At 42.2% G+C, this 24,652-nt stretch overlaps 6 protein-coding genes across 6 annotated transcripts; 2 read left to right on the top strand and 4 right to left on the bottom strand. All coding sequences in view use genetic code 12, as the record gives it.

The window, feature by feature from the left end:
• Positions 1-59: 59 nt before the first annotated feature.
• On the bottom strand, positions 60-1,943 carry AZR2 (MDR transporter; the record flags this gene model as incomplete). The annotated part of the gene is made up of 1 exon (XM_001386093.1): positions 60-1,943. One exon carries the CDS (start codon positions 1,941-1,943, stop codon positions 60-62), a length of 1,884 nt encoding a protein of 627 aa, XP_001386130.2.
• Positions 1,944-2,612: 669 nt separating this feature from the next.
• AZR1 (MDR transporter) lies at positions 2,613-4,442 on the bottom strand (the record flags this gene model as incomplete). Its single annotated transcript, XM_001386092.1, has 1 exon — positions 2,613-4,442. The coding sequence occupies one exon, from the start codon at positions 4,440-4,442 to the stop codon at positions 2,613-2,615; it is 1,830 nt and encodes a 609-aa protein (XP_001386129.2).
• Positions 4,443-6,098: 1,656 nt separating this feature from the next.
• PICST_62927 (G-protein coupled receptor) lies at positions 6,099-7,730 on the bottom strand (the record flags this gene model as incomplete). The annotated part of the gene is made up of 1 exon (XM_001386091.1): positions 6,099-7,730. A coding segment is annotated over one exon (1,632 nt), but the record flags the coding sequence as incomplete, so codon positions are not given.
• Positions 7,731-10,590: 2,860 nt separating this feature from the next.
• On the bottom strand, positions 10,591-12,835 carry PICST_91106 (Aureobasidin A resistance protein). Its single transcript, XM_001386090.1, has one exon. It carries the CDS (start codon positions 12,352-12,354, stop codon positions 10,885-10,887), a length of 1,470 nt encoding a protein of 489 aa, XP_001386127.1. The 5' UTR covers positions 12,355-12,835; the 3' UTR covers positions 10,591-10,884.
• Positions 12,836-14,472: 1,637 nt separating this feature from the next.
• PICST_85423 (hypothetical uncharacterized conserved protein) lies at positions 14,473-15,473 on the top strand. Its single transcript, XM_001386276.1, has one exon. The coding sequence runs from the start codon at positions 14,494-14,496 to the stop codon at positions 15,400-15,402; it is 909 nt and encodes a 302-aa protein (XP_001386313.2). The 5' UTR covers positions 14,473-14,493; the 3' UTR covers positions 15,403-15,473.
• A 5,682-nt stretch (positions 15,474-21,155) lies between these two features.
• PICST_68328 (fungal transcriptional regulatory protein) lies at positions 21,156-23,062 on the top strand. Its single transcript, XM_001386275.1, has one exon. The coding sequence runs from the start codon at positions 21,493-21,495 to the stop codon at positions 22,972-22,974; it is 1,482 nt and encodes a 493-aa protein (XP_001386312.2). The 5' UTR covers positions 21,156-21,492; the 3' UTR covers positions 22,975-23,062.
• The last annotated feature ends 1,590 nt before the right edge of the window (positions 23,063-24,652 follow it).

The following is a 24,652-nucleotide window of genomic DNA, read 5'->3' as shown; positions in this document are numbered from 1 at the left end:
TAAATGCAGTTTTTTTGTTATTTTATTCATCAATTCGTTGATCATTAATTGTGCGATAGTTATGCTGTAAATTCCTGCTTGGTTTCGCTTCCAGAAGAGCTTTCTCCATTCGAAGAATCTGGGGATATCTTATTGTTCTCGTTTAGTTGATCGCTTTCAGTATCTTCATTTTGAATCTCATTAGCTTCTTCATCATCTCCATCATCATCTCTTTCTATATCCGAATGCTTGGGGATTCTCTTATTCGTTGTAAAAAACGAAGCAATCATAGCAATGACAGACAATGCAAAGGCAAGATAAAAGACATTCTTAATACATTTCATGAACTGGTCCAAAACCAATTGTCTTGTAGACTCCAGAAACGATTTGATGATTTCCGGACTTGAAATGACCTGTTTGGGAGGGTATCGAATTAATTCTCTGTATTCACTCGAGTCTGGTGGAAGACTACGAATAAGGTCATTAAGATATCTCTGACCTGTTGTTTGGAAAATAAGTTGTGCTATAGTCACCGAGACCGCTGCTCCTAGGTTCTTAACAAAGTTGACAAAGATGGTGACTGAGATCAATGAGCCTTCAATGTCCGGTGGTGCTTTCAATTGAGCTGCTAGCATCGAACTTTGAAAAGATAACCCGATAGAAACACCAGAGACGATCAACAAGCCAATCCTATCTTTGGCAGAAGAATGTTTGTTCAATAGAAGAAGCAATCCGGTACCGACCGGACCCAATACTCCTGAGATCACCATGGTAAGCTTGACGTTTCTGGAAAATCTAATAAAGACACCATTAGATATCGAGGAAAATGTTACTGATATGATCATGGGAATGAGATCAACACCCGATTTCCATGCTGAATGTCCAAAGATTACTTGGAAATAGACGGCCAAATATGTCATTAGTGGAATAAAGAATCCAAAATTAAAACAGGCATTGATGCAAGCAGCAGCAGCCTGAGGAACCATGATTACCTCCTTAATGATCATGGGATGTGTGGAGAAGCCGAAATTCCAGATGTTGAACACGATACAAAGTACTCCACCAACGACAAAGAAAGATATCACCAAGGCCGAGTTCCAGGGATTGCTTATACCACCAAAGGTCAAGGCAAGCAATACGAGAACCAACCCAGTTGTAAGTAGGAATGTTCCCAAGTAGTCGATTCTGGCCATTTTCTGTCTGATGCTTCCATGAGGTTTTGGAGGATGGAATCCGAGCATAAGAAGTAGCAGAGCCATAGCTCCAATGGGGAGATTGATATAGAAACACCATCTCCACGAAACGTGTGTGGCTAGGGCTCCGCCAACAAAAGGGCCAAGAACACTTGCAACTGAAAATGTAACTCCAAGCAAAGTATATGAAAGTGGTCTTAGGTTTATGGGTACAGATTCTGTCAAGATCAAAACTACCATGGCTTGTACACAACCTCCTCCAAGCCCCAGAACGACCCTTCCTGAAATCAACATACCCATAGAGTTGGCTAATGCTGAGATCAACGAGCCAATTTCAAAGACAATCACTCCTACTAGGAGAGTATATTTTCTTCCAAAGGCTATGCCTATTTTCCCATAGGACGGCGACAAACAGGCTATAGGTAGAAAGAATCCTGTGGTTAACCATCCCACCTTCTCGAATTCCTGGAACTTGTCACCTACTTGTGTTAAAATGGTGGCTATAATAGTCTGGTCCAATGCTACAAGGAACAAGCAGGCTACACAACTAACGAGGGTCACAGCCAACTTGATTCCTTTGATATACTGTTCTGAATTCTTTGTACCGTCACCTGCATTACTTTCGTAGTACTTTCCTGATTTGCGTGTTGTTTTAGGAGAGCAGGAGTTCAAGTCTTGTGGAGAGAGCTCCTGAGAGTGTAGATCGGTTGGGGACCGTCTGGATGATTCAATTGTACTTGCTAACACTGGAATGCTCTGTCGCTCAGACATTATTCTCTATGATGAATGGATATCGATGTGAGGATATTAGCAAGACATGTATTATTCAAGTGAAGTTTATCTAAAAGGATATTAATTTTGAAAGAATGATAGTTTTCTGAATACACGAATTTGGATGTGGTCGTTACTGAATCCTTGGATGGTATGGTGAGACCATTTGTAATTGGTGCAATTGTTCAAAAAGAAGGCCAACAAAGCAGAAACTCTTTCATTCTTCTCGGGGACTTAGGAGATTACGTTCCCGTGTATTTATAGAACTGTTGGGGTCTAGAAGTGTCAAACGAGGAATCGATATTGACTAATGGTAATAAATGAATGATGGTCGCCTTATATCCCCACATTAAGAAATTTGCGGCAGAAAAATAGTGTCAGTTGCGGCCCTACAGGCGCATTATGCACATACTTTATGCACTCCAAGCATACGACATCATCGCAGCCGGATCAGGTGTTAGATCGTCTTGGATACCGTAACACCACTGGGAAGAAGAAGGGTTAAATCGCCAATATGGCATTTTACGAAGAGCAGAGCTAACGGTATTGGTCATTGTCTTTGCTGGTGTTGCATGCTTTAATGAATTTATTGTAAAAGTGCTACTAATGCTGAGTATTAAGTATATTTTATGATCCTATTATCGTCTATGTGACATTCTCTATGTACGTTTATTCTTGATCCTTTGCAGTGGATTCGATCTGACTGATGATTTCCGACTCTTCGGTGGTAGCAGCATCCTTGTTGCCCTTTTCTACATCGCTGTTCTTGGCAATATCTGAAGCCTTTGGAATCTTCTTGTTTGTGGTGAAGACAGCACCGATGAGAGCCACGATCGAAAATGCTAGTCCCAAGTAGAAGACATTGTGCAATGCTCTCATGAACTGGTCCAATACCATTTGCCTGGCCGATTCAGGCAATGTGTTAATGATTCTAGGGGTTGAAATAAGGTCCTTTGGTGGAATACCATACAATGCTTGATACTCAGCGGAATCACGAGGTAAACTGTTTACCAAACTTTTTATGTATGAAGTACCACTTGCTTGGAAAATAAGTTGAGCCAAAGAAACAGAAATGGCTGCTGCAGTGGATTTAAGGAAGTTGAGGAAGATGGTACTCAAAATCAAAGAACCGGTGATATCAGGAGGAGCACACAATTGGGTTGCCAACATGGAACTTTGGAACTGCAAACCAATCGAGATACCACAGAGAATCAATAAACCGATTCTGTCGGCCAATGGTGAATCTTTTCTGAGGAGCAAAAGCAACCCTGTACCGACTGGGCCCAAGACACCAGAAATCAACATGGTAATTTTGACGTATCTGGTGAACTTGATGAACACTCCGTTCAAGATTGAAGTCATGGTAACGGCAATAATCATGGGAAGCAAATCCACACCAGATTTCCAAGCAGTGGCACCGAATATGACTTGGAAATAGACAGCCAAATACGTAAAGTTGGCCAAGAAAAAGCCAAAGTTGAAAGATCCAGAGATGCATGCAGCCATAAGGGGAGGAATCCTCACGATCTGCGGGATGATGATGGGATTCTTCGAAAACTTGAAGTTCCAGACACAGAATGCTATGAGGAACAAACCTCCAATTACAAAAGAACAAATAACGGCAGCAGACTTCCAAGGGAAATCGATACCACCAAAGGTAAGACCTAACAAGACCAACACCAATCCCACAGTGAGCAAGAAGGTTCCCGAATAGTCAATCTTGGCCAATTTCTGTCTAATATTTCCTTCGGGTTTTGGAGGATGGAAGCCGAAAATCAACAAGGCTGCAGCCATACCACCAATTGGAATGTTAATGTAGAAGCACCATCTCCACGAAACATGTGTAGCGAAAGCTCCACCAATGAAAGGTCCCAATACAGAGGAAAGAGAGAAGGTGACCCCAAGTAACATATACGATAAAGGACGTCTGGAAATAGGCACAGACTCTGTCAAAATGACAACTACCATTGCTTGGACACAACCTCCACCAATACCTTGGATAACTCTTCCACCAATCAACATGCTCATGGAGTTTGACAATCCTGAGATCAAGGAGCCGATCTCAAACACTATTACGGCCACAAGAAGGGTATATTTTCTACCAAAGGCAATCCCCACCTTACCATAAGAAGGAGCCAATGTAGCCATAGGCAAAAGGTAACCTGATGTTAACCATCCGATTTTCTCGAACTCTTTAAACTTATCTCCAACCTGCGTTAAGATTGTGGACACGATGGTCTGGTCCAATGCAACTAGAAACAAACACGAAACACAAGACACTAACGTCACTGCCAAAGTCAAGCCTGTAAGATGTTGATCTTCAGCTCTGGAACCATCTCCAGCATTGGATTCGTAGTACTTTTTCTTGTTGGAAGTATCTATGTCGCCCTTTTCGTTCACAGCCACCAGGTCTTCGCTATTATCTTGGCTTAGTGGGGTAGATCCATAGTCTTTGGAAGTCGGCAAAATGGACTCTTTATCATCAGAAGCTAGGCTCATCGCAGCTATACTATAATGGGAATATGGTTTCGAGGTTAACTCACCACACTAAAATTCTGCTATCCTTACTGTACAAATGACCAAGTAAAGATATGTATATATATACGTATAAATATCTGATCTCCAACTTATAGTACAGTCCCTTTGGGTGTTAAAGGATAGGAAGTGCTTACAAATAAGAGTTAAGTATTGAAAACTCACTTTCATATTAACCTACAGCTGCAGACGATGTGGACATATATTTTTTTCGGGTTCCCGGTCCGCGATCGGAATTAATACCGAGCACTCGGCTTCCCACCAACATCAGCTACCAATGCTCAAGCCTTAGACTTTTGAGTTTAGAGATGATTCATTCGTATTTGCCGATTCCGTACGAGCAGGTTGGTGAAAAGCTGTAGTTCTTCCTTCAAATAATCAATTTCGGGTTTCTGTAAACTTTTCCGCTCGGATGCGGCTCACCGAGCTGTCATACAAAAAATACTTTTACTATGCTTATCTTCATATTGGATAGACCTTTTTGCCTCTTCTTGTTAACTTTTCATATTATCACAATGGTCGAAAGCTTTGTAAAACCCATTGCAATCCACGTAATTGGGTATGGTCTAATCCTTCTTTTGCTTCCACTTTGAAATGCGCTTATAGTGTGTCGGCGTTATCCCCTATTTGGGATTTTTTATATGCATGAAATCAGACAAATCTGATGCCACTATGGTGTTTGCACATTGGGATTTTCTTGTCAGATAGCAACTATAGATATCAAATAGAATAAGAAGATGAAGCGGCGGAAACAATTTGCACCCAGAGTAAGACAAGGTCGTTATCTCATTGAGAAGTGCATTGTTGTACATTATGCTTTAGGTTGTATATGTCTCCTGCACCAAGAAACCCTAAATTTGCACCCATTCTTTTGTAGCCACTGGAATCCAATTTCTTTCAATACATGTTAGACTGACTTGTGGTCGGCATTTGCTGCGCCGAATTCACTATTTCTGAGCCCGTCTTTCTATCAAAATTCTACAGTTTCAATTCTATTAATTATTCTAGATTATTACGTAGACACTCGTTATGATACATTTAGTGGGGTCCTTTCTTCAAGAACTCTATGAAGTCGATCTCGTCATTTGGATCAGTAGTTGCACTACCGCTATTGCTATTTCTAGTTGTAGAAGCATAAGATTTCTTGCCATTAGAAGAATGTGGAGATCCGCTATGGGAAGTCTTCTTGAAAGGTTTCAATTCCAAGTTATTAGGCTCGTTGATGGGTGGATGGTAGGCGGTCATCATCATGGTTGTTCCTAAACTCATTCTTCTACCATCTTCACGAACAATTGGATCGGTGACGTCCAGGTTGATACGTTGAGATCTGCTTGATTTCAGCGATGAAATCACACTGCCTCTACGTCCTGAATTGGTAGATAATCCTCCGGTGAGAGACGAACGCTTGTACAGACTTGAACTTCGTGACTTGCTGCCGTCGAAATTAAGTTTGAAATTATGTAAGTTGAGATTCTTTCTGAAGTCTCCCTCGTTGAGATCACCACTTAGGATATTGGAATAGTCGTGAGTCTTATTCAAGCTACTGACGATGCCCGCATCGACAAGCTTTTCGTGCGCTTGCTCGTCAACTGTTACTGCACTTCTATTATTGTTTCTGTCTTGGATGAATTTATTTTGCAACTTTATAATGTTTTCTTCTGTTGGTAAAGCAAAGAGAGGAAAATGAAGGTCGTTCAACCATCTACGGTAGAAGGGGTATTGCAGCAAATCAATCAAGCCCGCTGTGATACTGTCAGAATTCTTGGTCAATCTGGCACTAGTGGTGATAGACTCGCTTCCAATGCTTTGGAAATGGTGTGGAGAAGCCTGGGAAGCGTGGTGCATTGGGTGAAGCATCATGCTGTTCATCCTCGTTGTGTGCTCCTTTTCGTAATTTTTCATAATCGTATAGTTCCAAGGCTGCTCCCTGTAGAAAAAGACCAATGCATCTACAAAACCATTGAAGGGCTGGAAGAATGCACCCATGCAGTTTATCCAGTAGATCGGACCATGTCTTTCTTCGTAGTTCACTTGGGTGATGTGAAGAATGAAAGGAAACAACCAGAGGAAACAGTACGCAAAAGGATAGACAAAGATGGACTTCATCTGTTTCTGGATAATCTTCTGTCTCTTCCTGAAGCTCTCCAAGTTTGCCGCGTGCAATTCTGGATCGTAGACAATGTTTTCTGTATCTACATGAACTGGAGGAGTCGACGAAAGATCAGAAACATCTTCTTCATCGTCATCATTCTCGTTCTTATGGCGAGGATCTTCATGCATCTGTCTTGTGTTCAGAGGTGTCAATTCTTCTGTAGGAAATACGAATTTAGGCATTGCTGTATCCTTAATAAGGCTCAAGAAGTACTTTAAAGCAGAGTAAAGTCCTGGCTTCTCGTCGTCTGCGAGTTTAGGGTGGACATTTCCTTGGGATTTGTGCATTGTCGTGAATACACCACCTAAAGTCTTGAACTCTCGTATCACATGATAGTAGATAAGTGCGTAGAAGACAAAGATGATGACGACAATGCAATATCTAGGAACCCAACTCAACACAAAACGGTACCACACTGGTCTTTGCGGCAAGTAGCACCAGCAGACTAGAGAAATATAGCCAGTTCCATTGACAAATGCCAAACTGGCAAGAACTAATGGAATAAGGAAAGACATCACATACACGTAGAAACGAAATTTGTACAAGCCTCCTTCTGTTCTCGTCGAGTTCTTGACCTTGGTACTGAGACTGGGTTTAAAGATAAGTAAATAAGTATGTACCGCGAATGCCAAGATAGCGATGTCTGCTCCTTCTATAGCTGTTGCTGTGAAGAAGCCAACAACCTGGCAGAACTGGTCATTGTAGTACGAAGATGAATGAGTCAAGACTCGTGTAGGATACAATAGAAGAATGACAGCCTTTAACATATCAAAGGAAAGTAAAAAGAAAATGAGCTGATGTCTGAAAATTAACCTTCTGGGGTCGATAGCGAGAAATGAATAGAATGCAGCGAGACACAACAGGATTGAAGCACACGATGAGGAGGTTGCAAGAATTCTTTGGACAAGAGCCTGCCTGTCTGTGAATTCATCAATCTGGTTATGGCCAGATGCTCTGATAACGAGGTCTATCACCATTTTGGTGGCAGAAACGAAGAAGTTAGAACTGGATGGCTTTACGGCATCTTCGGTGAATGCAAGGAAGGTAGATTCCGGTAGGAACGACGTTGCTGTTATAGATAGCAGCTGTAGCAGCTCCATTTTGTATGTGAATTATATGTGATTGCACTATATCGTGAAGAAGAGGAGCATCAACGAGATAAATATATGATATGGTTCGTAAATGTATGTGAAGGATGTGAAGATGTGAATTTGCAAATATCAAATAGATATGGTGCTATAGTTGGCGAATGATGATATAGTTACGGAATAGGTGTTGATATGGAAATGGAAGAGTGATCCACAGTTGACAGTAATGAGATAGTGGTGTATCGTTGAAACTGTTGAAAGTGATGGTTCTCAATTCAAAGATATATTGATCAAAATAGAACCGGGATTCTTCAGAAGCTTTGGACTTGTAATGGTTCTATGATTACTAGTTTATTGAAACACTCAGAACTTCAACTACTTTGCTAGTGTCTCTGGATATGAATTACAGAATCTTGGAACTGAAGAAATATCTTGAATAGTGTGTTGGTTAGCCAGAAATGCTGCGGATGTGCTAGGAATAAAGGCGGAGGGGTTTGGAACGATTCTGCAACGATTCCACTTGATATTGTTGTTCAAGAGTTGGTGCTGGCGAACTGGCAGAATTTTCCTTGTCAAGACTTAATATGTGCTCAAGGATGGAACAGGCTCAGAAACAGACAGAAATACGTGGAAATCACTTCAATTGTCTGAAAGCACTAATGAAGACAGTCCGACAGTATTCAGCTTGCTGCGCTGTGAGCCGTAAGTGGAAATGAAGACAGATGGAAAACCGGAAGCAAAGGAATGATGATAGTCATTGAAAATTCAACAATGCTAACTGGCTGAATATATGCTTCCATGCTCTTTACTATGGGAAGGCAGACAGAAAGTGTACGGGTTTGCATGCTGGCTGAGTTAAGCACGGAGTATAATGCACTATGAATACTGCAGACTTTTCGCATTAAGAAATAATTTTTTATCTGCTGGCTCCAATTCAGATGGATTTTTGCGCAGAGAATTGGCAGAACGAGACTCCAAGTCTGCTGTAGTGAACTATATAGTCTATTGTGCTACAGTTTGTGACGTAGAAAGCAGAGGTTAAAGTAGGGAGCAGCCGGTTGTCTGTGACTGACAGCTTCGTAACCAGTATGTATTTACTAGAATAATATTTACTGGAATATACTTACAATGGATGGCTTATAGGAGCAATCTGTAATTATTTTCAGCAATTTAGTATCTGATAGTCTGAGTGTAGTACATACTGTAAAGGCAGACACTGCATCGGTGTTTCTGATCTGCTGCGGTATTTTCTGTCTGAGTCAGCCCGTACTAATAGAATGAAGCAGCCATATTTTGGAACAGTTCCAGGTGTTCTAAGTGCACCGAAAATTATTCTGACATTAACCGCTCATGGTCGGACACAAACAACCAGACGCAGACTTTCTATTGCAACAGACACTCAACTCTAAAAACTTCTGAATCCAACCAGAAGATGCTAGGAGAGTGATTTGCAATAATGTGAAACTATGTGAAAAGACGTGAAAGGGTTGGACCCCACTAGCAATAAACGGGCGAGGGCTTTCTTCTTTCGAATCCACCTTCCGGAAACCCTGTCGGTCCGGAAAAATGACATACGTATAAGTGAATCGCGCTACTATACAGACATGCTTTTACGAGCAGGAACTCAAGACTCGCCTCCACTGAACGGGCAGGCTTAAGATGGAGATATGGATGGATCTGGACAGAATATCGGGTCCTCTTTCTGTGGCCCGAAGTAAAATGTTGCTTCTACATTTTCTCCATTTGGTGGTTTGTCAGAAGAAACAAATTTGTCATTTTCTCATTTGTCTGGATGTACTAAATTGGTCTAAATGGTGAGTTTTCAGTCTAAATCTCATTTTCTCTCCAACTCGACCAGGATGGGTGTTGCCTGTTTTTGCTTCAAATTCTGAGCGATTTGGCTTCAGTAATGCTTGTATGTTCATTGTATCTTGTTCATTGAAAGGCTGTAGTTTTCCTTGACTTCGGAAAAACAATCTCCACTATGTCCATGTCTTCTCCCAACGTCTTGGTTTTACGAGAGACAGCGAACCCAACTTTTACTTCTATTATTTCTCCACTACCTTCCACTACTCTCCTCCTATAAGCTATGTCCCTACAATCTCCACTACACTTAGTCCACTAAACTTCACAGCTGTGGCTATCGAATTTGATTTGCGGTGAATTAATCAATTGAAAATCTGAACAATGAAATTGCTGAAAAATTCTAGCTCGCTGCAGAATATGCACCCAAACCAATTCACAACCTAAGGATTCAGTTGATTCACCAGATTACCGCCTTCACCGAATGGAGCTACAACGGCGGTAGTCAGTATCGGTCTGCCATGTGTGTTTCGGCGAATTGAAATGTGGGAGTAGCCAATTTTAAGCATCGGCTCGGAAAGTTCTGCGTCAGAATTAAATTAAAATATTGTTCAACAATATAGTAACCCACCTTTTTCAGCCGAAGCAAGAATACTGGGTACAAAGTCGGACTAATATCTCGTAGTTAACACCCTTATTGATCTCTTCTACAGAAGCCGCAATGGAGGCCAATTTATCCGAGATAGCATTGTCTAGAGTTGGAATGCCGTAATAAATATGTCAAGGCGAAATGGTACTTTTCCTTTTGTGACAAATAAATTTCGCAACCACTTTCTTGGGGGGATCAATTTTGATTTATTGAAGTAATTGCCGTAGAAACTCCACACCCTCTATAATGACAAGGCGAGTTATTTGATGTTGTATAATTAGTAGGACTGTTGTAGTATTTCAGACATTAATTGCGTTAAGTATAAGCCCTTTATAGAACCAATATCACAAGACCACTATTAGACAATAATAGTTCTGCGAGTTTATCATAATACTCTATATCCAAGAATACGAAATGTTAAAACGAATTAATTATGTATTAAATATAACCCACAACAGAAAATCTATATAGAACCAATAGTGCCGCTAATAACACTAGTATTGACTATCAATAATCTTGTTGTACTGAAACGAGAAGATGTGGGGATTATTACTCTCGTCAGTATGGGTTCTAAGTTCATGACAAATCGAACCAATAAAGCAATCATTAAACGATTAAATTGCCTGAGTTGGTGCTTTATTAGGGATCATTAAAATTAGCAATTAGACCAACTCTGGCTTTCTAGTATGTACATTGGTGGAGATGCTGTTTTCTTTACTTGCTCTTGTTGTAGCTCTTTGAACTTGGAGTATCCAAATGGATAGAAGCTGTAGACTCCAACTCTTCGAGAGAAGTTTGCGATGCAGTCGAACTCATCATCTGATGATGTTCGTCTTCAAATACGGAAGGGGTAGCGCTGTTTTCCATGGAAGAAATGTCTTCCTCTTCTTCCTCAACCAAATGTTGGTGTAAGGAAACTCCAGCAGGTTCAGTAGCTGCGAAAGTTGTGGGCAATAAGTTTCTTGAAGCCTGTCTAGATCTGGAGACAGTTGACATCTCGAAATCTTCCACTAAGGTTCCATTATTATTATGCTGTTCAAGAAAGTAGGGGTAGTTGTATCTCGAGTTCCCAATGCTGGACTCCATGTCGTTGATGCTGACGAAATGAGAAGACAATGGATCGATAGTGGGAATGTCGATCTTTTCGATTTCGGTATACGACCATCTACAGAACTTGTTGGCCTCTACAACCGGCAAATGGTTGTATCTGGTGTACTGGAAAACGACAAAAGACAAAGCTGCACCACCAATCAAGTCGATGAAGTAGTGATGGGTCAAATACATCGTACTCCACCAGAGATACGTAGCATAGCCCCACCACAAAACACGGTACTTTGGAAATAACCAGCACAAGAACAAGACGTCCATGACAGCACAGCCAGAATGCAAAGAAGGAAATGCTCCGAAAATGACTGGCGAGTTCGAAAAAGCAGTTGTGTACATGTCAAAGCCTAGCAACTCGTCAATCCTACCTAAACCTCCAGGAGATCCATGCATCGAGTAATTGGCTGGTTCTAAACCGTATAAGTTCTTGTACCAGGGAGCAGCAGCTGGAAACAAGATCTGTGTCATAACACCAACCAAGTTCATATAACCGAAAGCAAAGCCAAATGACCTAAGTGAAGTAGGAGGTCCAAAGAGGAAGATGAAGATAGCGACTACAAAAGGAGCAGAAAAATGCAAAATTCCATAAGGAAGCCATGCTACAATATCCAAGAAAGAAGTAGTAACAGTGGCTAAAACGTTGGACAAATTGTCCCCGTACAAGATAGTCTCCATTGCTGGCAAGACTTTAACAGAAATGGCCGGTTTCCATGCGGTAGGAATCTTCCCAGCACTGAAGTACAACGCCAACCACGAGAAAATTGGCAATGCATGCACAAAAAACTGTGACGTCAAGGGTAACAAGAAGCAGAACGTGAATGCAGCTAAGATGGGGATCTTGACGAGGAACGAGGCTGGAAATATTATGAAGACAAAGAAGATGACGGAAGCGAGGAAGCCATAATGAAGAACTTCTTTGACAGTCCAGTTGTGGTTTTTGAACTTTCTGATCGAGATTGAGATGTCGGTATCAAATGAGAGATCCGAAAGCGTGTTATTTGGTTGTTTTTCTGAAAGAAAGAAGTAGTGGAAAAGCTGGTACGGCTTCTGTATAGCTCTCGATCTGAGGATGGTAGACATGATAGATCAGGATATGATTGGTATTAAGATAAATGTGAAATAATTCAATATGATTATACAAATATGATTAATATGATAAGTTATAGTAGGATGTCAGACGGAGTTGAATGTTACTGTAACGGTGATTAACGATAGATATTACTCTGAAAGTGGCCTGAATGGAAGATGAGATATAGGTGATGATTCAAAGCAGTAATCGATGGTCTGGTATGACAAAAGCGAGATGAATGCTATAAGAGGATTTGTCTGGATACTGTCTGAATATGAGGACAGCTTTTATTTTGTTTGGGAGAGTTCTGGGTCCTTTCTTGTAATTGAAGGTTTCGCGGTGATGTTTTGAAACTTGATTTGGACGTGGTTACGAAGGCGAGACCGGGAGAAAAGGGGCGGAAACGGCAAACGGAAGGCAATACAGCGACGTGGTGATACCAGCGGCTTACTGACGTTAGACTATACAAGGATGAACAAGGACAAGGGTGGTAGTAACAGTTGCAAGAAAAGCAAACTTTCACTGAACCAGAGTTGCTAAGCAGCAAATTTATTTGTTAATATAAGCCTGGCCAGGAAAGACTTCATGAGGTGGGAACACGACTTTTGGCACATAGTGCGACTTTTCTTCTGCAGCTTTTGCGCAGCGTACAGGCGCCAGTTGCAGGGTCAGGCGAGAAAAGCAATTCAGGCTGGGAGTGTGACGGTGGGAAGCACCGGATGTGTCTGCATCCGAGAATAGGGGTAGAGCGACATATTATGCTAGATGTCGCAGACACACATTAAAAATTGCTGTGCGCTGCTAGTATTTTATTATCTAACCAGCATCTAGAAGTCTTTATGAGAAAAAAATGTGCAACTCTCTCACCGGGAGGGCAGCTGAGATAGGTGAAAAAGTGCAATCAAATGACCTAGATGTGCCACTACACAGCTGTTTCCATTTCGTCAAGATCATCACACAGAGTGTTCAGGGGGCTTGAAATCTGGTTTTGATTTCTGGGCTCAAACCGGTGTATCTAGCCTGGCTAATGTGTATATTTGTTTTTATTGTTTCGGTATTTTCCAGCATTACAACTCTATTCTTCTCTCAAAACTGTAATTCATTGTGCAGCCATCTCATCTCATCTCATCTCATCTCATCTCAGTCCATCTCATACAATACCAGTTGTTAAGCAGGCATTTTCTACAAACTTCCAACTGTCTACAGTGTTCAATTGCTTGCTATGCTACTCAATATGGTGGTTCCATTCTGGTACTCCTTCAATTGCACGATTTCTCTCAAATTGCGTATAAAATTGCTTAGATTTTCATAGAAAACTTTACTCTACTTTATACATTCTTCTAGTCCTGGAAGTCTGGTGAACTCTTTTGCACCCGCTGGTGATGCTCCCAGCGATGTTAAGCCTCAGCCGTGCATATATTAATCTGTGACGAAAGAATGTCGTAGGCACTGGAAGGATCTGTCTTTTGGCAGAGCTGTACCTAACGATGATTCGAGATGGTCACATGAACTCCGTCACCAATTGCCTGTTCTGTATTATTTCCGTCGGGGTAAGCTTGTTCCAGCGTAGCTGAGGAGAAGATACACTACTTTGTTTTAGTTAGGTGCCAGCAACTGGACAATGTCAACTACAAAGCCGGGCATCCTCCGCTCGGTGTGGAGTTCCAGAGGCCGAACTGAAATTTCTCCCCCTCAGGACTGTTCAATTCTCTCTAGAGCTCTCGGTAATCTCGCTGCGCGAATTCTCGCTATTTCTCTCCACGGCTGCAAGTAACCCGCACAAAACCTCACTATTTTGTTGGGCCTCTGTTTCCCGTAGACTACCTCTGTTTATAGAACCTTGCCTAAAAGTGCAACATCGTGCTAATTCCATAACCCCGGTAACCCGTCCTTTTTAATTATCTCTCCCTACTCGCACGAATCTCACTAGGCGGATCACTTTTGCTTCTCGCTATCTCTCAAGATTTCTCGCTATTTCCCTAAGACTTCTGTCTATTCTCGCTATCCTGCCGCACGTCCACATGGGTGTCTCGCTAAAACTCCACTACTTCAGTTTTCCAAAAGCAAGGTACTCTTCTTTCTTTCACATCCACCGTTTCTCTACCGTGCCATTGACACCTCTCTATCGATCACGAAGACACCTAGCCACCATGCCTGTAGAAGACAACGACTCCCAAGTTGTGCTCACCCACCCAGAAGATAATTCCACCACCGTCACTATTCTTAAGTATGGTGCCAACGTACTCTCGTGGAAGAACAAAGGAAAAGAACAACTCTGGCTCAGTGAAGGTGCCAAGGTTGATGGTTCTAAACCCGTCAGAGGAGGTATCCCATTAGTCTTCCCGGTATTTGGCAAACAGAAAGATGCAAACCATCCCACTTTCCCTCTTCCTCAGCACGGATTCGCCAGATCTTCGGAATGGGAATTCTTGGGCCAGACTTCTGCGAATCCTCCTACAGTGCAATTTGCCTTAAGCCCAGAACAGGTGCTGTCTGAAGCACTCAAGTTGTGGGGAAACGGCGACTACGACTTCACGCTTATCCTTACTGTCTCCTTGGAGTTGGACAAACTCACCACTGAGATCGAAGTGGAAAACGCGGGTGAAAAAGAGTTTGAGTTCAACTGGCTCTTCCACACTTACTTCAGAGTTCCAGATATCACAGACACCTTGGTCAACAACTTGATCGACCAGAAATGCTTTGACCAGCTTTTGGCCGAGGAATACGTGGAAAAGTCGCCTATCATCAGTTTCCACGAGGAATTCGACAGAATTTATAAGAAAGTTGATTATGGCAAAACTTTCCAGATCATCGAGTTTGGTAAAGTTTTGATCAATGTAGTCCGTAAGAATTTACCTGATGCTGTAGTCTGGAACCCTTGGATCAAGAAATCAGATGGAATGGCTGACTTCTTGCCTAAAAACGGTTACTTGAACATGCTCTGTGTAGAACCAGGTAACGTTTCAGATTTTGTCAAGTTGCAAAAGGGTGAAAAGTGGACTGGTGCCCAGATCTTGACAGTGGGGGGTGAGATCAAAGTCCAGTCAAATATCTACTAAGACAAAGAGATTATAGACTTATTCAGAAGAATACTAATTGACTATTGAGTATAGATAAAGCAATAGTAGCTACAACTATATAAGAACTGAACATTAAATAATGTATTGGCAGTTATAGGAACTATTCAGCATCATATGGCATTAATTAATACAATTTCTATATCTGTAGTGGTTATCCTACATTACGTTAGGGTATTTTGACATTGCAAGCAATATCAATTAAACTTGTCTCTGAAACGTTGGAACCTGTTCAACGATTTCTGCGACGACGAGATGGTAGGTTTGTCGTAGAGACTGAACGGCTGAGGAACTGTGACCTTATTATTCGAAAACGACGTAGTTGAGCTTGAAGTCGTGATCTTATGCTGAGTAGAGTGGTATTCTGTATTGATCTTTTGGGACTTGCCCAAGATGGCAGCACTCAACGACTTGGAAGACGAGGAAGGTGAGATTTGCCTAGAAGACTTTGATGTGGGTATTCTGGATGGACCCATTGACGTGGTAGACATCGAACTGGATATCTTGGTATTATATGAGAGATTGGGAATAGACAGCTTTTTCTGCAACTGGGGTATAGATGATTTTTTGGTGAGTTTGGGCTGAAGATAGTTCTGTTCAGGTCTATGCAAGTTAGAAATCGATGGTTTCTGCTGGAGATTTGTTGTCGATGACTTCTTCAGTAAATTAGGAATAGAGGGTTTCTTGTGAAGTTGTGGAATAGAAGTTGTTTTCTGAAGTTGTGAATTAGACAGTTTCTTTTGAAGTTGGGGTATTGACGACTTTTTCTGCAATTGTGGAGTACCAACACCGGCCATCTGAAGCGACGAGATCCGCAACTTATTGCTGGGAGGAAAAGGTTTAACAAACCCCTTTTCGCGTATTGGGGACGAGTGTAATGTAGTATTTGATGATTGGTAAGTGGAATTGTGGAGGGTCTCAGGCTCGCTGAGAAGAGAGTGTAAATTCATAGATTTCTTTGAAGGGGAGATCTTTCTGATGGGACTGGAGTTCAATTTATCAGGTGAACTGGCCAAGGTGAGTGGATTCATAATAGGCTCTATTCCTGTGAGTGTTCTTCTTCTTTTGGAACTGGACTCGGGCATTTCCTCGTCTTTCATATTCATGCTAGTGGTATTATTCAAATTGTTTATATTATTAGAATTTTGTTGTCTTGATGGAGATTTCTGTTTCGAGCTTTGTACATGTACAGAGTAGTGTTGCGAGATGGAATCCATCTGCTGGAACTTGGTGTGGTGGATTCCACTGTATCTTTTGGCTCTTCTGGTCGCGGGAGTATCTGCTGATCTAGCTGAAGTTGTAGGTGACTTTAGCAATTGTGATATCTGGCTGGCCCGTGAGTTCAATTCCAGAAGAACATTATTGGTAATCTTCTTGGAATAGCCACGGTCCAACATGGAAGAAGCTACTGGGCTGAATCTTTCGTCATTTCCATAGCTATTGCTACTTTCAAACATGCCACTTCCAGTTCTGGTCTGGACATCTGAAGACGTTCCAAATATGTCATCAATGCAGGGATATAAAGGTGAAGTTGGAGAGTTGAGAGTCAAGTTCTGGATCCTTTTAATAGGCGTGTTGAGCGAAGGCTCCGGATTGGAAGATTCCTGATAAGAGCCTGGAAACTCCATTTGCGAAACTAATCTGATTTTGCGGTAATTTCTAGAAGGTGAAAAGTACAGCGTCTGGCCCAAGGATGGTGTTAATTGGATTGTCCAGCTGTTAAATAGCAATACCAGCTACTTGATTAAGAGAGTCGCTACCAAAATGAAGAGCTGCTAAGCAAAGAATTGTAGATGGATACTTTGGATAAATTGAAGAATTTAGTTGCAGACCCGTCCCAATCGGGACGAAACATAAATACGTCACGTGATTGAATGAGGTACAATAGATTTCACAAAATTGCTTCCCTTATAAAAACTGTAGGTAAATTTAATTGAGCTATATGCAAGACTCATTAAGCCCCTTCTAATCTGAATGTCGCAACTCATATCAGCACTCTAAATAATTTTATCCGAGTCTGATTTCTCGCGCCAAAAAATACGCTCCAGTTGCAAAAAGAATTAGCCATGCTATGAAAACAAAATCAAATTTGAAAAACATAGTCCAATTCAGAATTGCATGAGTGGAGTGAACGAATTCTTATCCTTGATTTTGGTCAAGGAAATGGAACAACTTTCTTGATATGTTATTGATTGAGGACCTATCCAGCAGATTCAACTATATGCTGTAGTTACAAGACGGAACATCTGGAATGAGAGAAAATCAGATCTAGACGCTATTCGTGAATATAGATGTAAGAGTAGGGGTTAATATTGACCAGACGTTCCTCTTGACTTACGACTAATAGGTACTAGAAATATATTGTTTTCACAATCTCTGTAAATCCTTGGGTGGTTCTATGTGAAAAGCACAAAACTGCTTCGCTCACTTGTTGCAATGGTTGTTGGGGCACAATGAAGAACGGTCCATCTCTTCGGTCCATCTCTTCTGGTTACACCTTCAATAGAGTCTTCATATTGGATGACAGTATAGATGATTATTCCCATCATGATAGATGATCATTTCCATCATGATAGATTTGTAGTTCATTCTTCTAATGAAGACCAATTTTAGTGAAGACAGAGAATAGGCGAATTAGTGAACTTACTCTTTAGGATCATCCACTGTGCTTGCGACATAAATGGAGTGATATACATCTTGGTCCGCCAGGAGAATCTGCTTTACAGAGATACTTCAAGGTGGAGATCTAATTTCAAGGCTAACTTTTTGTTTCATAGTGGAGCACACGATTTGGCTCATCAATTTTAAACATGGCCACTATATTTGATGCAAGCCCGTGGTTCTACAGGGGAAAACATTCTGGTAACAGGCTCAATCGGGATTTCTTTGGCTCAAGCGAAAGTCCAATATGCTTCAGAGAAAGAGATTAAATCCATCACGTGATTGAAATCTGGCTTCAAGAGTTGCTATAATTGACTGGAAACGATATCGCCATATTCTCGGAGATTTCAAAACTACAACTGATGGCGAGACGGATAAGAGGGCTCCGGTGTTGGCTTGCCTCGGTTGTAACTTCTTTGAACAGTTGAGCCATCACACCACCGCCACTCCATTTGACATTCTGCCCACAATGACACAATATCCAAAACGAATTTTATTGTTCCGACAGGCTCTCTCCGACAGTATTGTACCGGCGAAGAGGTACATGTGACACGGCACGTGATTTCTCCGTTATGGTTCCGAGAAAATTTCGGAATCATCTGAGTCATTTGATTCACTCCCGGATAGAGGGAGTCCTGCAGGTTTTAAGTCCTGGAAGACATCGAGTATGATACTCCGATACCTGTCCTACCCGGACTGTGAAAAGCTTGGCTGGTAGCACAACGGTTTTTTTAAATGGCACAAGCATCGGAGAATGTTCCCGAGTGACTTGGGTATTCCAAGGCGTGGCCGGGACAGCTTGGGTCCGAGGATGGAATGTTGCAATATGGAAAAGAGATGGGGGCTAGAAGCATGCAAACTAGCTGGTATTGGCTGGAGTACTTTTTCGTTGATCGATCTTTCTGGCAGAGTACAGCCTTTCGGAGTGAATCTCTCCAAGCTACAAAAGTTGTACTGACTCAACACCCAACAATGAGGGGAACCACGAGTGTAGGGCGATGGTGAGAGTGTGTAGACGTTTAGTGCCATTATGGAAAGGAGTGGACCGCACCAAACTTTGTGAGTACTGGAGATTGGTGTAGGGGAGAAGGAAAGATGGAGAAGAAGAATACGAGAAAGTCAGAAGTTTAAGCATGATTGCCTAATTTTGGCTAATATTGGCTCATTGGCTCATATTATGGGCTGGAGAGTTTAGAGAATTTTCGTTCTTCACTAGTTGCTACTATTTTCATGATTCTATATTTCTATTTTTGACTTTACTATTGTAAGGTGAGCCTATTTAGCATTGAATTGTAGAGGGCAGGACAGAATCTTAGCCCGAATTGAAGGTGAGATGATTCTGCAGTGGCGAATCCAAACAAGTGGTATAGTGACCGTTGGGAGAGTCATTAAAGATCTGTGTCTAGATTCACTGGTCATCGTTAGCTAAATCTGACACTGAGTATATACGCTTCTCTTAATCTGAAACTGTCAGCTTCTATTCTCCTCTTTGGAGTTCGACAGCCGTCCGGTGATTGTAGCAATTTGCCCCGTTTGCCACTTTTCGAAGGGGAAGCTTGAATTCCCCTTATCCTTCTGCCCCATCTCGTTTGCTGGTGTAGGCTGTCTATTTCGTATTTCTGTTAATCTCTTAAAATGGATTTACTGTGAGCATTATGCACATTTTACATTTATGCGGAGCTGAGCTTCTGCGTTTTCTTCGCAGCCATAATTAGTGTCTGCTCCGACCTGGACTGAATCTCGGCGTATGATTCTGCTGTTATTGGCCTCTGTCTTTAGAACAGCATTCTCCGACGAGCCTGGCCAATGTTCTTCTCCATCTTCCTTCCGTAGATCCATTTCTCGCTTGAGTTCTCCACTATTCCCAGTCAACTCTGACAGACACCGTATGAGGTGGGGTCCGGCCGGACAGAAAGAGGGGATTCTGTCTGCAGGCACGGACGGCTGCGAATCACAGGAATCTCCATTTTTCACTTTCTCCTCATTGGAAAAAAGGGAAAAACGGACAAGAGAGGGCTGAAGCTGATTTGGGAGGAGCAGCAGCAGATGGGGTAGGGACCCAATAGCAGACGGCAGAATTTGCATAATCAGCAGAATTTTAATCGCTGGAATAAAATTTTGCCACTACCGTAAATGCTGGACAACACGAAAAATAGGTATAGAAGTTGTCCGAGACTCTATGCGCATATTTTGTGTCTTGGGCTGCCATTCTTCTAGTGTCGGTGATCCGAAAAATTCCCGTAGCCATAGGTACATCCGCAGTCTGTCTTGCTGCCGACAGCTCGGTGAGGTTGCAGAGCCGGGCTCACCAGAATCAGCTAACTGGCCACTCCGAACAGCCAACAGACAGACAGGCAGACAGACAGACAATCCGGCAGAGGCGTCTCCGACAATTACTGTTACTGGCTGTGGTCGCTTATTCCGTGGTCGCTCGTGTGGGAGGAGACGAAGAGGAGTCGCGCGCCGGCGGACACCCGACTTCATCCGCAGTCCTGTCCAAACAGGAAAACGAAGGTAGGTTCCGAGGTTTTCCTAATCGGACATCGCAAGGCAAAACCCCTCTTTTCTGACGCTTATTCGTCTCGGACCATCTCCGGAGTTTGCTGTCTGCTTCTGACTCTGCGGCTGCTTTCTGCAACATGAGAGACAAGGTCCGACACCAGACACCACCGGATAAACTACAATTCACATACAAAGCTGAGAAACCCAATCTGGTGGACACCACACTGAAGTTACCACAGACGCCAGCCGTTTCACAATACGAGTACCAACAACAGAAACAACAGAAACAGCAGAGAACAAATCCAAGAGTCAGATGGAGAAGTGTCACCGACCATTTCGGGCACTGATATTACCTGTCCTGCACGCACTGTACTCACACTCACACTATCGACTGTTACCCCTCCTAGCAGGATGCTCACGCTAGTTTATTTTTTCCCCATAAAAAGTTTTCTCACTTTTTGCAGTCGCCTAATCGTCTGGTTTCTGACAGCCATATATATACGGAGGAGTTCCCGTAGGCGTAGCCTTCATAAATGTCGGTCTGGTTCATCTCTTATATTCCTTGCGTTCTGTCTGTCTTTCTGTCTCCGTCTGTTACTGTCTGTTAGTTGTCTGTTGACTTGCATCATCACATCAGTCTCCGACACTTTAGATTCAGACACCAAACGAAAATTCTATAAATACTGCCAAATCGCCAGTATAACCAATTCAAAAAAACCACATTTCTTCAGGAATCTCGGATTCTTCAATTTCTCGCTAAGATTCACTTCCATCGCTACCATTCAAGCAATTGTTGAACTTAGATAATTGTAATACTACCATATAATTATCATATAATTATTCCATCACATATTTATAACCAATCAACTTCCAAAATAGTACCAAAAGATCATCTAAAATATCACCATAATGTCGTCACACGATCTCTTATCATACTCCATAATGAACCACGGTTCTAAGCTCGATTACAGACCAGCTTCTTCTGCCTATCCGCGGGACCGTTCTCCTATGCTGTTACCTCCACTCTATCCCATAATCAAGCAGTTGGCTCCTGCTCATTCTTCGATTGGTTCTTCGCCTGAACACCACCAGCATGTTCTTTTGCCTCCGCTTTCGAGTAACTACACGACTAGCTACTCTTCTGCTACTTCGCCATCTTCGACCATATCTACGGGCTCTAATACACCAAACTATTCTCACACTGCCAAACTTACGGAAAACAACTTGAGACACTTGGGAAACTCGCTCGAAACGACAGCCCACAGTGGCTTGGGACTCTTGACCAGTGCTATCGCCAATATCAGCAGCCAAGAGCGTCTCGAGAAGACCAGAACAAACTCTGTCGACTCTCAAAGCTTCAACCGTCGTTTGAGTGGGAATACCGTTTCCACCCCAAATGCTCATAGTGTCAATTCCAATACCATTTCTCATAATGCCACTCATCACATCCAGCTTCCACTGCTTCTCCATTCTTCTTCGTCGACTTTGTCGTCTGTGGCTTCGTCTGTGTCGTCTGTGTCGCCAATGTCGTCACCAAGCATACCAGCAGCATCTGCTTCTGGTACAAGTGCGGTGAAAGACTCTGCTGTCACTACTGGCAACAGTAATAATAAGAGAAGACAAAGGTTGGGACCTTCATGTGATTCGTGTCGTTTGCGTAAAGTGAAGTGCAACGCCGAAATCACCATTCTCAGCAAATCTGTTTCTGACGAACCAAATGTCTGCCTGTTGTTGCTTGCCTTTAATTTGTCTGCGGAACAAGTAGAATCTGTCCTTCGTCAAGGTGAATTGGTCAAGGTCGCCAATGACTTCAACTTGATAGTGTCTAACAATAAGTTAATCAAATTCAAGTCGTGCAACAGCTGTAACATGAAGAGCTTGACCTGTTGTTTCACCAAGGGCTTCACTAAAGAAGACATTATGGTCAACAGCTCCAAGAAGTCTGACGGTTCTTCTGCAAAAAAGGAAAAGGAAAAACCTGCCAAAATCGCCAAGAAGAAGCTTGCGCCAACTTCTACGACTTCTGTCAATGCTGTGAAGTCCATTTCATCCTTGACAAAGGCTTTGTCGAAAACATTGGAGACTCAGCAAGAGCAGGTGTACAGCATTCACGAGGACCATCAGCAGCTGCACCAAAACATCGCTTCCAAGCAAGTTTTGATCAAGAGTAACAGTCCAGTTACATCTGGTGCTGTTTTGTCCACTTCTGTTAGTGTTCCTGGCTCGTTGTCGACATCTTCCAATCTGTCTAACACCAGGAAATCGTCTTGTACTTGTTGTAGAAAGAGAAAAGTCAAATGTGTCTTCATTGAAGCTCAGAACAAGTGTGAGAGCTGTATCAAGAAGAATGCTGACTGTTTATTTGACAACAGAGCTTCTTACTGGGTGTAGGTAGGGTATTTATCATTGGGTTAATTTGGCATATGGATGTACGGGGTACATACTAATAATAATAATAATAATAATATAATACTAATAGTGAAACATTGTAGAAGAAGAGCAAGAGTAGTGACTTGGAAGCAGGTGATTCCTTCTATGTTGGTGTAACAATCTTTATATTTTCACATACATTCATCCAGTTGTTCTACTTGATTGCTCAAATGTTTGTAAATCTTGCAACCACTATTTGTATTCTAAATTCTAGCTAATTCATTTTAAAATTTATTTATGTCACCGAGAGCTCCATCTACCTCTAAGGTCCCTATGATTTCCTCAGTCTTAAGGTATTTCTGTAGTTTTTCATTCAGTATTCTCTCATTGATCTCATTTCACTCTCTTTTTTCTTTATCACATTTTGCAATTTTCCTACATTTCTACATTTTCCTCTAAATCTGATGCAATTTTGCGGCTTCCCAATTTACAAAAGCTCTTCACAGTTTCGGTCTCCACTTTCTCATCGCCATGTAGCCACTTCTCCGGGCCTTTTAATCCGTTTCTCCATTTTCCTTCAAAGCTCGGTTATGCAAAGAGGGGCCAACCTGTGATAGTTTCGGAAGCAGCCTTCTCGCAACTCCGAATCTATATGCAGAAGCTTGCTTATCTGTGCCGTGGATGTGGTCTGACGGTTACCCCGACAGCACAAATGGAGTTTGACCCAGACAGCACCGCCAGCTTGAGTTCCCATGCTGAGCTGCTGTCTGCCGTCTCGACATCTCCGTGGATCATTTGTGTCTGGTTATCCGTGAATGAGGCTGGCTGTTTAAAACTTGCCAGGTGAACGTACGATCCAGTTAGCAAAGGTTCTGGTGGTGTGGACAGCCACTGTCGTGTGAACCCAATTCATATCGACATATCGACACTTCCATCAGCTCGTAGCCAACCCCCGAAATCTCTAGGTGGCCGTCTGCCCCTTGTCCGGCTTGCCTTGGGCTCCAGACAGAAATCTTCGAAATGCCATAGTAACGGTGTCGCACACAACCAAGGGCATTCTTGTAGTCTGTAGCGACATCGCGACATTTATTTCTCCTCCATCTTATCGCATCGCACCGTTTTGACTTATATACTGCGGCACGGGTGATCTCCTCCATTTCCATCCAGCCCAATCTCTTTGCCTCTAAAGCCGACTGAGTGGAGTCAGAGTAAACCTTCGGACTTATCAACTGGTTGCAATTCCACTGGTGGAAAGTAGACAGAAGTCCATTCTCAAATTCTTAGTAAGACGTTTTCCTCAGAAACGTCAAGAGCTTGGTGGATATCGGATCTCCCATATCAAGCTACAATGAAAAATCGTATCATACTAGATCTTTCTTGTAATCATAATCGTATCATGCTCGTATAACGTCATTTGAATAAATATTTCCGTTTAATCGCATCACGGAACAATCGAGGCCGTAATGGTAGTCATGGCGTAATAGCAATCACTACATATTAGTAAACGATACCAAAACGAAATTGTCAAAATGTGTTTCTAAAAGTAGTTGCTGATTTTTCGCAGCCATTTCCATTTCCTCTGATCCTATTTTGTAACAACCTTCTAAAATCTAATCACCATTAACCTTCTATATGTCAATGTTCGTCCTCAAGTGAGATTATTCATTCTGACAACTGAGCCATTGTTATATAATTAAAT

This window comes from Scheffersomyces stipitis, chromosome 7, assembly GCF_000209165.1.
Source record: "Scheffersomyces stipitis CBS 6054 chromosome 7, complete sequence".
In the NCBI taxonomy this organism is placed as follows: domain Eukaryota; kingdom Fungi; phylum Ascomycota; class Pichiomycetes; order Serinales; family Debaryomycetaceae; genus Scheffersomyces; species Scheffersomyces stipitis.
The sequence above is the reverse complement of the archived record's forward strand: the minus strand, read 5'-3'. Positions and strand labels throughout refer to the sequence as shown.